General features: G+C 36.8%; 1 protein-coding gene across 1 annotated transcript in view; it reads left to right on the plus strand.

Moving 5' to 3' along the window:
- Positions 1-18205, plus strand: part of LOC126237376 (dynein axonemal heavy chain 7) — a 1033797-nt gene that overhangs the window by 860333 nt on the left and 155259 nt on the right. The window contains exon 52 of the mRNA XM_049947460.1: positions 14506-14651. Coding sequence (XP_049803417.1) covers positions 14506-14651 — 146 coding nt within the window. The remainder of the gene's footprint in view (positions 1-14505; positions 14652-18205) is intronic.

An 18205-nucleotide genomic window follows, 5' to 3' on the forward strand; every position in this document is an offset into this window, starting at 1 on the left:
TACTATTGAATAATTAATGGCGAACAATTTCACCATTGGAACAATGGGCTTTGTGTGTGTGTGTGTGTGTGTGTGTGTGTGTGTGTGTGTGTGTGTGTGTGTGTGAGTGTGTGCATGCGTGCACTCAATTTTATCTGAATTTACAATTTACAAGATGGATGGTATCAAATGGAGTACATAATGCAAATGTGCAGTCTTAAAATATACAAGTTGTGTGAATCTAATACTGAAAGTTGTAAGGAAAGCAAACTAACGTATAATTACAATTATATTATGGTACATTTTTGTGGGGTTTTGAGCTAAGTGCTGATTTACCTCAAGTTCTTCTCTTAGTCCAAATTATTCCATTTGTTGCCTATATGTAGCACTTTTACATTGACTTTATCACACCACAACCTCTACCCATAATAACACTGGTGTCATAAATATTTTTATTTAAAGTCACTGATAAATTATTCTGAGAAAAATTAATCTTATGCACCAGCCATATTTCATGTACGTAAAGTCTAAGATTGTCCTGCTGAATGTTATTTTCACTGTTAGAATAGAAAAATAATAAATTCCTGTGGGTTCTTGTCCTTGGAGTTCAAATATTGTAATAATTATTGAAAGAATTAGTATCTGATTATTTCTGCAGTTTTAAATTGCCACTCCATACGCTCATGTAATGGCAGCAGACAAAGCACAGTCTGGACTGCTGTGGACACAAAATTGAGCTTATCTTTGATCTCATCCACTTCATACATCATAGGGAAGAAGAACAGAAGAAGAAAAAATTCCACAGACAATACAAAGCCAATACATTTGTTTAGTGGTGTTATATTTTGTTATATGATTATTCTTTGTAAGAAACTGGTTATAAATTAATAAAATAATGTTTTAATTTCGCATTATAATAATAAGTCACAATATAATAATAAGTCTTTTCTCAGTTCTCCATATAGGTTCAAAAGTTATTTCTGCAAAAATATTCGTTATCTCATAAGTCTCAAGCACTGTCCCAGGTTACACAAAATATTGGCGTTGACATTACACTGCCCTTAGGGCTGGAAAAAAAAATACTTTTTTTTTTTTTTTTTTTTTTTTTTTGTCTACATTCCACTAAGTCATTGCTACATATCATTCAGTTTTTGCTTTAGATAGAGAGTTTTTGTTTGTAAACTTTAGATAGTGGTTAGACAAAACATCTTGTATACCATATGTCTAGTGTGGATATGGTAGTTTTAGATGGCTTCAGCAACTGTAAAGTTTTGGAAAAGGCTGTGGAGACTTCCTGGAATTGTTTATCCCGCCCCATTTGGGTTTACTGGATGTGGAAAACCAGGAACAAAATGGTCCAATGGGCTTCAAAAAAGTGCAGTTACCTAAACTAAGTGTGAGGCTTGACATGCTCATTATAGGAAATATTGAATCTGTTGTTGAGTTCAAAAGACGTCAATAAATGTTGAAAAGATCATTTTAATTGAAATGAAATTTGAATGAAGTTCCCAGCAACGTTGAATACCCAACCCTGTATCGAGTTGGTGGATCGGAGGTCGAAGACAGGTGGAGGCCTCTGCTGGGGGAGGCTGCTGCTGGTTCGCCCCCAGCATGTCGATGGAATGTCGGCTGCTGTCAGCTGCACCAAGTTCTCGATCTAGTATTTCTGGCACCATTCTTGTTTCCATGTTCCATGTTCCTCTCCTCCAGTGTGGGTACATGTAATATTGAAAATTGGTGTCAGTGACAAATAAATTATTTATTTTATGGTGTTGAAGAAGCAAGTTTATCTCCATTCACTTGGATTCACTCATTGTATTTATGGAAGATGTTCTGTATATAAACACTGTTATGGTTAATGTAGTGATTCACAGTTCGTTTAAATGAATTGCACTGGTGTTCATCATGTACTTTCTTTATTTCTCACTGTACGTAAAGATTTGTGCATGGTGCAGCGGAGCCGACATTGCACTCGAATTGTTGGCGTGCGGCTGGCAGTGGACAATCTGTTTTAAGAGTTTATACTCATGAGGTTATCTCATTATTTTAGAAGTCTGAGGTTTGTTAATAATTTTTTTATTTTTTTATTTTAAACAGTTTATCAACATCTAGTCATTGCAGCTAACATATGCACTGGAAGAGTGTTCACATTGTCTCTGATTTGAGTGATTTTTTCACTGCTTAACACAGTTTTAAAAATGAAAGACACAGTTTGTGCATATCCACTTGATTTTTAAAGTTCTCTTGAGACACATAGCACAAATACTGATTATTGCTGGGGCTCATAGTTCCACACAACAGACAATCTTCATATCACTTTACACTTACACAGCAATGATATTTGTTCATGTCTACATTTGGTATTATATCGCAACATGAAGACAAAACTCATATACTATATTGAGTGTCATATAAAAAAATTGCCTTATAGAATCTTCTACATTTGTCTTGATCAATAGATCACCTTTGAACTGTGTAGATTTCAGTACATCTCCATAAGTTGGTACATTTTATTTGTTTATTGTCATTTATTCTCATTCATTCTCAATCAGTTAAATCTTATAATTAGCATTTTGGAACAGATGCCTAGATTCGGTACACCTACTAATAAGTAACTCAAAGAGCTAACGGCAAAGCTAAACCCGAAAGTTAAAAGTACCGAAAGTGGTACGTAAGAAGTCAAATGCTCCAAACAGAGCCAAATCAGAAGAAAGCAAACACGTGGACTAGCACTCAACTAAGATCCATTCTTGTGTGTGCACTACATAAATCAAGGAAAAGTACATTCATGACTCATCCACAGTCATAGATGCATGATATAGTTAAAGTAAATATATATTTACCCCAATATAACCTAGGTAGAAAAAAATCAGAAAATCATATTTACATTAAAACATCTATTCTAACTGTTAAAAAAATTTTAGTAACCAACTCTCAGTATTGAAACTTCAAGGCTTTAAATTCTTAAATTGTTCCCTTGTGGGAACTTAGATTTGTTCGGGAATCGAAATTACAGTTCAACGTGTCCTGGTCATGTTATTGTTGTTGTGGTCTTCAGTCCTGAGACTGGTTTGATGCAGCTCTCCATGCTACTCTATCCTGTGCAAGCTTCTTCATCTCCCGGTACCTACTGCAACCTACATCCTTCTGAATCTGTTTAGTGTATTCATCTCTTGGTCTCCCTCTACGATTTTTACCCTCCACACTGCCCTCCAATGCTAAATTTGTGATCCCTTGATGCCTCAAAACATGTCCTACCAACCGATCCCTTCTTCTAGTCAAGTTGTGCCACAAACTTCTCTTCTCCCCAATCCTATTCAGTACCTCCTCATTAGTTATGTGATCTACCCACCTAATCTTCAGCATTCTTCCGTAGCACCACATTTCGAAAGCTTCTATTCTCTTCTTGTCCAAACTAGTTATCGTCCATGTTTCACTTCCATACATGGCTACACTCCATACAAATACTTTCAGAAACGACTTCCTGACACTTAAATCTATACTCGATGTTAACAAATTTCTCTTCTTGAGAAACGCTTTCCGTGCCATTGCCAGTCTACATTTTATATCCTCTCTACTTCGACCATCATCGGTTATTTTACTCCCTAAATAGCAATACTCCTTTACTACTTTAAGTGTCTCATTTCCTAATCTAATTCCCTCAGCATCACCCGACTTAATTTGACTACATTCCATTATCCTCGTTTTTCTTTGTTGATGTTCATCTTATATCCTCCTTTCAAGACACTGTCCATTCCGTTCAACTGCTCTTCCAAGTCCTTTGCTGTCTCTGACAGAATTACGATGTCATCGGCGAACCTCAAAGTTTTTACTTCTTCTCCATGAATTGTAATACCTACTCCGAATTTTTCTTTTGTTTCGTTTACTGCTTGCTCAATATACAGATTGAATAACATCGGGGAGAGGCTACAACCCTGTCTCACACCTTTCCCAACCACTGCTTCCCTTTCATGCCCCTTGACTATTATAACTGCCATCTGGTTTCTGTACAAATTGTAAATAGCCTTTCGCTCCCTGTATTTTACCCCTGCCACCGTCAGAATTTGAAACAGAGCATTCCAGTTAACATTGTCAAAAGCTTTCTCTAAGTCAACAAATGCTAGAAACGTAGGTTTGCCTTTTCTTAATCTTTCTTCTAAGATAAGTCGTAAGGTCAGTATTGCCTCATGTGTTCCAACATTTCTACGGAATCCAAACTGATCTTCCCCGAGGTCGGCTTCTACCAGTTTTTCCATTCGTCTGTAAAGAATTCGCATTAGTATTTTGCAGCTGTGACTTATTAAACTGATAGTCCGGTAATTTTCACATCTGTCAACACCTGCTTTCTTTGGGATTGGAATTATTATATTCTTCTTGAAGTCTGAGGGTATTTCGCCTGTCTCATACATCGTGCTCACCAGATGGTAGAGTTTTGTCATGACTGGCTCTCCCGAGGCCATCAGTAGTTCTAATGGAATGTTGTCTACTCCCGGGGCCTTCTTTCGACTCAGGTCTTTCAGTGCTCTGTCAAACTCTTCACGCAGTATCTTATCTCCCATTTTGTCTTCATCTACATCCTCTTCCATTTCCATAATATTGTCCTCAAGTACATCGCCCTTGTATAAACCCTCTATATACTCCTTCCACCTATCTGCCTTCCCTTCTTTGCTTAGAACTGGGTTGCCATCTGAGCTCTTGATATTCATACAAGTGGTTCTCTTCTCTCCAAAGGTCGCTTTAATTTTCCTGTAGGCAGTATCTATCTTACCCCTAGTGAGACAAGCCTCTACATCCTTACATTTGTCCTCTAGCCATCCCTGCTTAGCCATTTTGCACTTCCTGTCGATCTCATTTTTGAGACTCTTGTATTCCTTTTTGCCTGCTTCATTTACTGCATTTTTATATTTTCTCCTTTCATCAATTAAATTCAATATTTCTTCTGTTACCCAAGGATTTCTATTAGCCCTCGTCTTTTTACCAACTAGATCGTCTGCTGCCTTCACTACTTCATCCCTCAGAGCTACCCATTCTTCTTCTACTGTATTTCTTTCCCCCATTCCTGTCAATTGTTCCCTTATGCTCTCCCTGAAACTCTCTACAACCTCTGGTTCTTTCAGTTTATCCAGATCCCATCTCCTTAAATTCCCACCTTTTTGCAGTTTCTTCAGTTTCAATCTGCAGTTCATAACCAATAGATTGTGGTCAGAATCCACATCTGCCCCTGGAAATGTCTTACAATTTAAAACCTGGTTCCTAAATCTCTGTCTTACCATTATATAATCTATCTGATACCTTTCAGTATCTCCAGGATTCTTCCAGGTGTACAACCTTCTTTTATGGTTCTTGAACCAAGTGTTAGCTATGATTAAGTTATGTTCTGTGCAAAATTCTACAAGGTGGCTTCCTCTTTCATTCCTTCCCCCCAATCCATATTCTCCTACTATGTTTCCTTCTCTCCCTTTTCCTACTGACGAATTCCAGTCACCCATGACTATTAAATTTTCGTCTCCCTTCATTACCTGAATAATTTCTTTCATCTCGTCATACATTTCATCAATTTCTTCATCATCTGCAGGGCTAGTTGGCATATAAACTTGTACTACTGTAGTAGGCATGGGCTTTGTGTCTATCTTGGCCACAATAATGCGTTCACTATTGTATTTATAACCCTGTAATCACCTGACCAAAAGTCTTGTTCCTCCTGCCACCGAACTTCACTAATTCCCACTATATCTAACTTTAACCTATCCATTTTCATTTTTAAATTTTCTAACTTACCTGCCCGATTAAGGGATCTGACATTCCACGCTCCGATCCGTAAAACACCAGTTTTCTGTCTCCTGATAACGACGTCCTCCTGAGTAGTCCCCGCCCGGAGATCCGAATGAGGGACTATTTTACCTCCAGAATATTTTACCCAAGAGGACGCCATCATCATTTAATCATACAGTAGAGCTGCATTTCCTCGGGAAAAATTACGGCTGTAGTTTCCCCTTGCTTTCAGCCGTTCGCAGTACCAGCACAGCAAGGCCGTTTTGGTTAATGTTACAAGGCCAGATCAGTCAATCATCCAGACTGTTGCCCTGCAACTACTGAAAAGGCTGCTGCCCCTCTTCAGGAACCACATGTTTGTCTGGCCTCTCAACAGATACCCCTCCGTTGTGGTTGCACCTACGGTACGGCCATCTGTATCGCTGAGGCACGCAAGCCTCCCCACCAACGGCAAGGTCCATGGTTCATGGGGGGGATCCTGCTCATATATGACCTTATAAACTAAGCCACATGAGTAAAAGAATTTACAATAAAACTACTCTGTAACTACTATTTATATATTTTATAATGGTACTTGTGCTCTGAATATATTTTGTTACTTGCAATTAATGAACTGTGGTTGTTATTGCAAATATTTCTTAAGGTCCCTATGACAATAGAGTCCCTTTATATTTTCAGTATTGACTTCTTGCAGTAAATAGCAACCGTCAGGAGGAATTGAAACAATTTTGAATGGCTCTGCATATAGTAGATGACACTTTTAATTTTTCTTGTTAATCAGTGATAGCTTAAGGTACATTCTAAGCAGTAGTAGCTGTCCCTCTCATTACCTCATTCTGCTTTGTCCAAGAGACCGAATACGAAGCTTTACAAATGGGTGTTGTGTGGATACACTTTCATATCATAAATATAACCTTTTATAGCACCTGGGTGATCTATGAATACCTTTACATAGTTAGACAATGGATTTACTAATTGCCTAGCTTGGATTCTGTCAATGCAAGAACCTTCCTTCACTTTCTCCTTAACCATGGCAGAGATGTCATTCACATTGTTGTGAACATCATCCTTTTGGCCAGTATGCCACTCTTTCGGGTGATCATACTCCAATATCAGCAATTTCTGTTCGCTGACCGCTATATTTACAGGTCTACTCGGCTGAAGGCCTGCCTCAATTTCCCAATTTAGCTGTAAGTTATCTTTCGCCCCTGGTACTTCAGTTCTCAGACTCCTTGAGCAAGATTTAGTATTTCTTCTCTATCCCAGAGTAATTCAAACCCCAAAATTATTGGTACAGACGGGTTTTTCATAACTAGGAACATGCACTTGAAGCTATCGTTTCCGAAGGAAAGCTCTAACTGCATTTGGAACTTCAGTGTCTGTGACTTCTTTCCCAGTGCTCCTATAACTTTACATTTGCTCACTGGCAGAACCAGTAATTGCTTGACTTGCATAAGCCTCTTGAAAAATTGCCCACTTAACACTGAAATATTTGTGCCATTGTCAAGGAGTACTGAGGTAATAATTCCATTTATGGACACATTAACTGTTGCTTGTCTATATTGTGCTGTTTCATTATTGGACACGGTATCTTCTTGATATAATTCATCCTCTAATTTTATTCCATCCTGGTATCTAATCCTATTAACTCTGTCGGGAATAGACCTATCGCCTTCACTTCGTAGTCCGGTCTCCCGACGAAGGCCTACAGGAACCAAATCTATTTTGTCAGATTCTTTGTTGCTTGTTTCATGTCCGGTGATATTTCTACTATTCTCATATTCTCGGTATTATTAGATGGAGATGGTCTGTTTGGATCCCATGGCTGTGAAAATGGACTGTTTGGTACAGGTACAATCTACATATAATTTACATCCTGCCCTTGGTTTGCAAAATTGTAGCGGGGGTGGCAATGACTCAGCCCTGGCTGTTGCCAGTACTGATTGTCATTATGCATATTTTTCGGTCTATCCTTGTATGGACTTCCTGAGTTGTTATCGTTGCTCCTTTTTTTATTATATTGATTGTTATTATTTGTATTTTCATTGAAGTACTGCCTCTGATTATCGTTCACATGTTGATAATCTCAGTTTCCCTGGTAATTATGATTACTGTGATTGCCCTGTTTCTGGTAATAATTATCTTTTCCATTGTAATTGTTATTACCATTAAATTTATTTTTATTCTTCATCAGACTATTTTACCTCTAGTACCATTGTTCCCATTCCAAGAGCTTTTTCCATTGGAATAGCTGGTATTAGAATTTCCTGTATTTGAACTTTCTTGTACATCTTCCTGGACCAGGTCTAGTGAGCCTATTACGGACAGAATATTGAACAGTTTTTCCCTTATGTTAATCGGTAACCTTGCTTTTAATACACTCAATAGATCTCAGGTAGTGATTGTCTCATCCCTATACCAAGCCATATTGATGTATTTTTATAAGTATTTTCGTAGAGACCCAGTCTTCAGATTATAGACTTCTGAATTGTAAACAATTTTTCTAAGTCTTCCTTGTATCCAGGTTGACTAGGACTGATCAAGAAATGCCCTCTCAAAATCACTGAATGTTTGGAAAGTCTCAGCAGCATTTAATGCCCAAAGCTAAGCATCCCCTGCAATATGTGATACCACGAACTGTATCTTCTCCTCTTCTGTCCAAGATTTCAGAAGGGCACTTCTGAACTTATGTGTAAATATGACTGGATGTATATTATTTTTTCTCTCTTCACTGAAAATCTGAAACTGATTATGTTTACTGGAACATTCCTCATGCGTCATTGTACTCAGATGCATGGATCGGCTCTCATTCGAAGGTGGTGTCCTCATTTTGCTACAGGTACAGTCTGCTTCTAGTTTTGAATTTCTTGGATGCACCAGTGGCTGTGGTAATAAAGGTTGGCTATCATAGCTTGACTTATCATAAATTGCAACAGGGGCTGCTGGCAAACTTTGTGTATTACTCTGATTTATAACATGACCAATGTGCAAAAGTTGTGGCCTATTCTCAGTGCTACACTAGCAGTCAGCAAATTTTCAAGTTTAGTTCCCCTGTCAGGACCAGATTCTTCATTACTGGATTCTGACATTACCCCTGAGTTTCGATTGTCAAGATTAAAAACTCTGACTAGCTCTGTTTGTACTTGTTTCTTTACTTAGGTTTGTATTTTATCTTCATTTCATCTATGGCAGTTGTCAGCATTTTAAAACTAGTTTATAAGTTACTGATTTCAGTCTCCATATCATTTACTTTGGTGGGAATGTTTGCTAGCGGTTTGATCGTGTGTCTAACTGCATTTATCTCTGCATTTAAGTGTGCTGACAATGCATTATCCCTGTTGATTATCAGTTGGTTAATATTTTGAGCAATTTATTTGTCCCACTGGATACTAAGAATTTTCTTTCTCTTTCCTGTTCTTTTAATTCACGTTGCTCTGCTTTTAATGAATAGAATAGAATAAAATAGAATATTTTATTAGCCTTTCAGCATTTTTCATACAATTGGCTTCGTCAAAGTTTACAGAGGGTATTAGTTTCAGTACGATATTCAAATAGTTACAGAAAGGGGAGAAAAGGAACTAAAGACCTCTTTTCTTCAGCATTATGTAAAACAATGTTTTCTACAGTAATTAAATACACACATAAGAAAAGAATCACAGTAAATAACTAGCTTATATAATATCAAAACATTTTCTTCATAACTTAGGTAAAACATATATTTTGATGATTAGTTTCTAAGAATTCTTCAGTTGTATAGAATTCGTTGTTTTTTAGCCAGGTTTGCAATGTATTCTTATATTTATTTAGTGGTACTGTACGAGCTGAGCATGGTAACTTATTGAAAAATTTTATGCTTAAGTACTTATAGTTATTATGGACTACAGCAAGTCTTGTGGAAGGCAAGTCCAGCAGGTGACTGTTTCTTGTACTGTGTGCATGCACATCACATCTCATGTTCAATTTTTTCAGATTTTCTCTGGCATATATTAGACAGTTATATATGTACATGCTTGGCACTGTCATTACGCCAAGAGATTTAAAATAATTTCTGCAGGACTCTCTGGGTGCTAACCCCTCCATGCACCTGATTGCTTTCTTCTGCCATCTGAAAATACTATCAGCCCCTGGGGAGTTACCCCAAAGCAATATTCCATATTGCAGTTGGGAATGAAAAAAAGCATAGTATGAGTGGAGTAGCAATTGCTTGCTCACACTGTTTCTTAATTTATACAATAAGAAAAGTACTCGTGCTAGTTTACTACATAGATAATTGGTGTGTCCTTCCCATGAAAGCTTTTGGTCTATGATTATCCAAGTAATTTCGCTGTTTTCATTTTTAGTTACTTTGAGATTAAATATTATTTCTTCTGTTTTTATTTGATTTATGCACAGTTGGTTAGCCTGACACCAGTAATTAGCCATTTGCATAATTTCTCTATTTTTGTCCAGTACACTCTGTAAGTTCTCTCCTGTACTTATTAATGTCATATCGTCAGCATATAGTATGTTCTTACACGGTATGTAATTCGAGAAGTCATTAACATAGACAATGAACAGAAAAGGTCCAAGAACAGAGCCTTGGGGTATTCCTCTTTCTGTAGGGAGTATTTCTGACCTCTGCTTATTTGCATATACAAGTTGTAACCTATTGCTTGGATAAGATCTGAATAGTCGGAGTGTGTCATCTTCAATGCCATAGTATTTTAACTTTTTGATGAGTATGTCATGTGACACTGAGTCAAAAGCTTTACTTAGGTCAATAAGTGTTCCAGACATTGATATCCTTTTTTTCATACCCTTAATAAACATTGCTTACAAAAGCTTCTACTGTTTTTACAGTTGACAGGTGTGACCTGAAGCCAAACTGTTGTTCATTTAAAATTTTGTTGGTTTCAAAATACCTGTATATCTGCTTATGCACACAATTTTCTACTAACTTGGATATGATTGGTACTATTGAAATGGGTCTGTAGTTATTTGGGAGGTTTCTTTCACCTTTTTTATACACAGGCAATGTAACTGTGAGCTTAAGACAGTCGGGGAATATTCCTTCATCAAGTACTCTGATAGTGAGAGAAGTGGCATTTCAATTTCTTTTGCTATACATTTAATGATGAGGTTACTGAGTCCATAATAATCTTCTGTTTTGGAATTACTTAATTTGTTTATTGAATTATGAATATCATTTAATGTGATTTGGGTCCAAGTGAACTTCTCACTTCTTGTCTGTTTTGCACAAGTGAGCAATGCTTCGCATCAGAGGCAGAATTGATGGGTGGGGTGGTGACACTATTTACAAAATATTCATTGAGAATATTGCAGTCAATAGGGATACTCCTTTCTTTATTGGTATTATTAATTTCCCTCTTAATGACAGTCCAGGCAGCTTTACATTTATTTTTAGAATTTAAAATATATTCATCATTTGCACAGCACTTAGCATTTCTTGTTTCTAATCTGTAAAGGTTTCTCATTTTAGTGTAATTTTCCTTGTCCCTATCACTGTTATGAGATTTGTCTTTCATAATCATCAGTAGTATTCTGAGTTTGTTAAGTTGTGGGGTGTACCACTTGTTAGTATTTTGTTTCTTATGAGTAATATTACTCTGGTACCTTTTGGTTACCAAGGGGCATGTCATTTCTACTATATGCTTGATCTCTGTCAGGAAAATGGAAAAAAAATTATTAATCGTTTTCTTGTTATCCATTACATGGGTCTAATCCATTTCTCCTTCGCTTCTAAACGCTGCTGCTCTTTAAGAGCTTCTTCTTCCCTATATTGATTTTCTTTTAAAGTCTTTGCCTCTACACGTTGTTGCTTCTTCTTCCCTACATTGCTTTCCTATCGTTTCTAATTTCTGAAGTAACATGGCTAATATAGTACCATCTGGCAGTGGCATAACTTGAGCATTGATATTTTAAAGCTTTCACCACAGGAGTGTCACTCAACACTGGCAACTCCTCATTTTCAATATCACTTGACATGTCCCGTAAAATAATATTATCATCAACATTCAAGCTATCTAGCTCCTGCACTGAAGTGTGCGAAATCTGGCTCACTTGAGCATCTGACTTTAAATCTGTATCAGCCTGCTCATTTATTTTAGCCTTCTCCTTAGGCCTAGTCATTTTTATCAGCAAATATCTCATGCTATAAAGCAATTACAATAAATTCAGATCCCCAAAAACATTCTATAACTAACAAAAGGAACAATCATTACAACTAAATGTGTGTTTGTGTACACAACAATTCACTAGAGACAAGAAAATATTTGAAAATGCTTCTCACAGCCAGAATATGATACTGTACTTCTTATGGCTGGAGTGATTTTGGCTGAAGTGCTGCAAAATACTGTAGTGCACAAACAGATGTTAGTTGCATGCTTGTGATATATGTGCACCTGTTCCTACCTTTAGCTGACAGGTGATGCTATCGGTGGTACAGCACCGCACACTGCTTACAAATTTCCAGGTGTCAGTTTGATATTTATCTTGTATGCTCAGTTGGTACATGAAAAACCAAACAAAACAAGCATTAATACTTTACAGTAGCAATCTATACACAAAAAGGAATACACTAATTACTATGATTATGATTACAGTATTTTTACTCAAGCACAACGTGACCGGTCACCAATGTAATGTGTAATGGGATTCTATTTAACATTGTTTTGGTGTTGTATACGTGTTATTGTAAAAGTATGAAAATGTAGCAGCAAGAATAACAGTATTATTTGAAAGAAATAAATAATCTCTGATAATTCTTATTTATGTGCTGTTGAGCCCGACTATAATGAGTTTCAATAATTCTTTATCTGACATTAAAATATATGCACCAAATAATTAATATATCATTCCACAACCCCTACCCATAACAACACTGGTGTCATAAATATTGTTATTTAAAGTCACTGATAAATTATTCTGAGAAAAATTAATCTTACACACCACCAATAAAATTATTTCATTTATGTAAAGACTAAAATTGTTCTACTGAACATTATTTTCACTGTTAGAATAGAAGAATAATAAATTCCTGTGGGTTCTTGTCCTCAAAGTTCAAATATTGTAATAACGATCGAAAGAATTAGTGTCTGATTATTTCTGCAGTCTGAAATTGCCACTCCATACACTCATGTAACGGCGGCAGGCAAAGCACTGTCTGGACTGCTACAGACACAAAACTCAGCTTATCTTCGATCTCATCCGCTTCATACATCATAGGGAAGAAGAACAGAAGAAGGAAAAATTCCACAGACAATACGAAGCCAATACTTTCTTTTAGTAGTATTATCTTTTGTTACATGATTATTTTTTGTAGGAAACTGGTTATAAAATAATAAAACATATTTTTGTTATTTCACAGTATAGTAATAAGTCTTTTCTCAGTTCTCACATATAGGCTCAAAGGTCATTTCTGGAAAACATTCGTTAACTCATAAGTCTCAAGCACTGTCCCATACACTGGTGACACAAAATATTGGTGCTGACATTACAATGTCCATGTTCAGTCAGTCTAGTTTCTATAGCCTTGCCTTTTTGACCAGCATATAGTCAATGCACAAGTGCTTTTATCAGCTTAACTGCTGCATAATGTATCAGTTTTATCCTTGCTGTTGATTACAGCTATGGCACCTCTTTCCTAAAATGAGGTTTTATAGTTTCAAGATTTGGGGGATTTAGCTGATTTGTTGAATCATTTTCCTAAGGATGTGGAAGTACACCAGTTAATTTTGCTGGTGGGTATAACTGCAGAGGGGACTGATTTGTTGAATCATTTTCCTATGCATGTGGTAGTACACCAGTTGATTTTAGTGAAGGGTATAACTGTAGAGGGGACAAAAAAAGTATGGTAAGATATTTCTTCTTTCTTTCTTGTGTGATCATTATCAATGAAGTCAGGCTTATAGCCCTTGACAGATGAAATAAATTTAGTTGTTTGTAGTCCTATTTGGAAATCCTGTTTTGAAATTGGTATGTATGTCAGACAATACACAATATAATGGAAGGCAGCATGTTTGTGTGTTATTGGATGTTGTGAACAAGAAGATATTATAGTGTTTGTTACTGTATGTTTCCTGTAAATTTTGCTACAGTGTCTACCTGTATTGGTCTCTGTGTTAAGATCCAAAAAGCTTCTGAATTTGTCACCAAGTTCTATGGTGTAGTGAATGTTTTTGTTTTGTGAGTTTACACATTCCAGAAATGTGTTCAGCTGTCTGACATGCCAGTCTACAGTCACTTGCATTGACTAACAACACAAGCAGTGATCAACTCATTTGACTTTTCTCACGTAATACCATGACCAAAGACTCTGTGTGCTTATATTATTTTCTTTCCAATATGGACTTTGTTACACACTAGTGTCTCTTGTGGCACTAGTTAGTTGTTTCCTAATCATGGCTCGCAAAGAGGCGAACTGATTTGAAATAAAACAAAACACAGTTTGTTAGTTTTTCAACCTTTATTATGAATTTGTTCTCCCATAAAGTTACAGAAGAAACAATAAATGAAAAAAAAATTCACTATGATTCATAAGCATACTTATAGAAAAATCAGTGGTGTTTTTCCTTGTATCATGAGGAAAATAAAATTAATGTTTGCTGCTTACAGGTACACATGCACTAAGAGTTTCCTTCATGATGGAATCTAAATTACACTGTATAATTGTAATTAAGTTTCACATGTGCATGACTTGTAGATGATTTACATGTTTACTTGAGTAGAATTAGAAGATGAAAATTTGTGTTTCAGAGAATCTAGGAAAAGAGTTTGTTGAACCTCCGCCTTTTGATCTGACGTCATCTTACTGTGATTCACACTGCTGCATACCATTAATATTTATCTTAACACCAGGAGCAGATCCTACTGCTGTTCTACTTAAGTTTGCAGATGATCAGGTTTGTTGATTTTTAAGTTTAGAGTTCTATGGTTTTTTTCCCACTTGTTGGAAAATGTTACTGTGGAATTTGGGAGCATTCAGAAATGATTTAATCAGATTATTTGGTACAGTAATATAGTCTGGAAGAATACACATGAAATATCTTCAATTTCCAAATCACATTAGAACAGAAAGTTGTCTCACTCTATGTATAAGCACTGTTAAAACTACCCATGTCTCTGTAGTGGGTAATAACAAAGATACAAAACACACAACTTTCTGTGATTTGTTGTGCTTAAAAAGGAATGTAGTTATTGATGTGCAGTAAACAGTTTGTTGGACAAATACAGAGCTGCATTATTTAGATAGAGCTGACAGTTTGTAGAAGAGTTCCTGACAAACCAGTCAGAAGGTAGTTAAAATATAGTACATTGTCAAAGGCAGCCACATCAAAGACTCTCATGTACTCATGTACTCATATCACCAGCTCTTTGATGACAGAGTCGAGAATCCGTAGGGGCAGTACAACTCCATCTCTTCAAAACCAAACAAGAGCTGTATGTGGATGTTGCACTCTTCCACTGCTGATATGTCTGTCAGGCCAAGATAAATGCTCCTGCCAAAGTGTGATCAGTGCTGCAATATGTGATGTTGCATTGACCGATGCACTGCTTGATACACACGGATGTAATATTGGAAATGCCAGGTGTCTATATTCCTACATATAAATCTACATCTATATGCTGCAAACCACCATGAAGTGCATGGCAGAGGGTATGTTCCATCGTTCCAGTCATTAGAGATTCTTCCTGTTCCATTCACATGTGAAGCACAGGGAGAATGATTGTTTGAATGCTTCTGTGCTTGCAGTAATTATTCTAATCTTATTCTCGTAATCTCTATGTGAGTGATGCTTAGAGTTTTGTAGTCAGTGCTGTTTTTCTGGGGAAATTCTGGGGGATGTATACCCCTAAACATTTTCATTGACAAAGTAATTTTTTTACGATGGAAGAGTGCCAAAGATTTATTTCACGGAAGTAAATTTTTTATTTCATTTTTTCATGTTGGTAACTGCAATACGAATGATACCAGTGCAGTTTTTGGTGGGAAAAGTGATGTCATTGACTGTTTCAAGCATTTCAAAGCTGTGATGATGGGAAGAAGAAAAGCAGTTGTTACCTTAATGAAATAGCATTTCCCACAGATTTTGGTTTGGCATTGTGCTAACCATGGGCTCATGTTATCAGTTAATAATATAATAGAAAGAGACTTCCCATCTCATGTGAATCACTTCATGCCTTTCTTAGACTAGCTATATTCACTGAGCCACCAGTCACCGAAAAACGCTTGAGAGTTAAAGCAACATGCAGAGCTACTTGAAATTGAAATTCTGAATATAGGCAGAATATTGGGCACCAGATGCATAGCATTGAGCTTCAGAAGTGTGTCAGCAGCGTGGTAAAACTTTAAAGCTTTGGTTGCTCACTTCACAGCTGCAAAAGATGATCAAAGCAGGGACTCAACTGACAGAGGTATGTACAGTGGTTTATTGAAGTACATTACCAAAGTTGACTTCATTCTCGACTTGGCTCTAATGTGTGATGCCCTTCAAGCAGAATTAAGTCTTGAGCTACAGTCAAGAGACATCACACTGTATTCTGCCCAACAGAAGATCAGAAATCAGCTGTTGGTGTTTGAAGAAAGAAAACTGAACTGTGGCCCTCATTACTGTGAAGCTCTCAAAGCAGTCCAAGAGCTGAGCTTCAGAGGAATTCCACTGGAAAAGGGGGCTACTATCAGACATCTTGAGCCCAGCACATTTTATGATTGTCTGAAACAGCAGATGGAGCATCATCTTCTGCATACAGAGGATATTGCTATCTCTGAATGTGCGAAAGTTTTGGACTCATCAAATTGGCCTGAGAATCCTGGAATAACATATGTTGAAATAAATATCAAAACTTTATGTTGTCGTTTTGCTCTTCCAGAGAGTTAAATATTTAGAGGATTTCGGGAGTATTTGATGGGGAAGAAAATTGCAGCATCCATCCTTCCCCTTCAGAATGCACTGAAATGTGTTCCTATATCAACGAGTGAATGTGAACATGGGTTTTCCCAAATGAATCTGATTGTCTTGCCAACAAGAGCTTCATTTCATCTTACCACAGTCAGCAATCTGATGTTCATAAAGTTGGTTGGTCCTCCACTGATGTTGTTCCAGCCCATTAACTATGTACGCTCTTGGTTCATGAAAGGCAGACATCTTGCTACTGATAGCAAGAGTAAAGTAAGAAGGTGTGAAGACTACAGCAGCCATGAACTAAAGTCAGTTAGGAAACTGTTGTAATGCTATTAATGTAAGTTACGCTGTAGTTTTATAGTTAAATAAATTTTCAGCTGTATGAAAAATTGGGTCAGTTGAAGCATGGGATACCACCCATCATGTATGCCATTTTGGGAGCCAAACAAGGTCACAAAAGATTTTTGTAGTGCAGTTTCTATTGCTGTTGATGATAGGTGTGGATGGTTTTTGTTGTACTGTGTTCTTTAGTGGTGTTTTATAGGTTAAAATATGTGTTTGGTAATATTTCCTTGTATTTTTTTGTGTCAGAGGGTTGATTGGACTCACCTGTTTCATTTGAGGTGTATTATAGGTCAATTGAAGTGTACAATACCATTTTCTTTTATTGTGCAGGGATTGATGGGAATTGCATGCTTCATTTGAGGTGATGTAAACTGAAGTGATCAATACTACATTCTCTTGTATGTTTGGGTGTTTCTCAGTATCGCCTGCTTCCTTTGAACTGTAGTAAAGTCAACTGAAGAGCCCGATACTTTTTTTTTTTTTTCTCCCCCAACATGTTGATGATGTCATGGCTAAAAGCAGACAGGTGGTATCCCATGCTTCAGTTATAAGTAATTTACACTGTATTATATCCAATGTCGGAGAACCCTCAAACTTTTTTTTAGAAAAAAAGCACTGGTTGTAATATATACCTAGAGTTATTATTTAAAGCCGGTTCTTGAAACTGTATTAATCGACTTCCTTGGAATAGTTTGCATCTATCTTAAAGTGTCTTCCAGTTCAGTTCCTTCAATATCTCTGTGATATTCTCCCACAGATCAACAAACCTACAAACTTTTGTGCTGCCATTCTCTGTATAAGGTCAAAATCCCCTATTACTCCTATTTTGTATAGGTCCCACACACTTTAGCAGAATTCTAGAATCAGTCACACAGGTGATTCGTATGCAAACTCCTTTGTAGAGTGACTGCACTTTCCCAGTATTCTACGAATAAACCAAAGTCTAGCAGCTCCTTTCCCCATAAGTGAGCCTATGTGATCATTCCATTTCGTATCCCTGCAAAGTGTTACACCCAGGTAGTTGTATCAGTTGACTGATTCCAACAGTGATTCATTGACATTATAGTCATAGGATACCACATTTTTGCATTTTATGAAGTGTACCATTTTACATTTCAGAACACTTAAAACAAGTTTCCAATCTTTGCACCACTTTGAAATGTCACCAAGAACTCACCGAATGTTTATGCAGCTTCTTTTAGACATGA

Source organism: Schistocerca nitens, chromosome 2 (assembly GCF_023898315.1).
Source record: "Schistocerca nitens isolate TAMUIC-IGC-003100 chromosome 2, iqSchNite1.1, whole genome shotgun sequence".
NCBI classification, from domain to species: Eukaryota; Metazoa; Arthropoda; class Insecta; order Orthoptera; family Acrididae; genus Schistocerca; species Schistocerca nitens.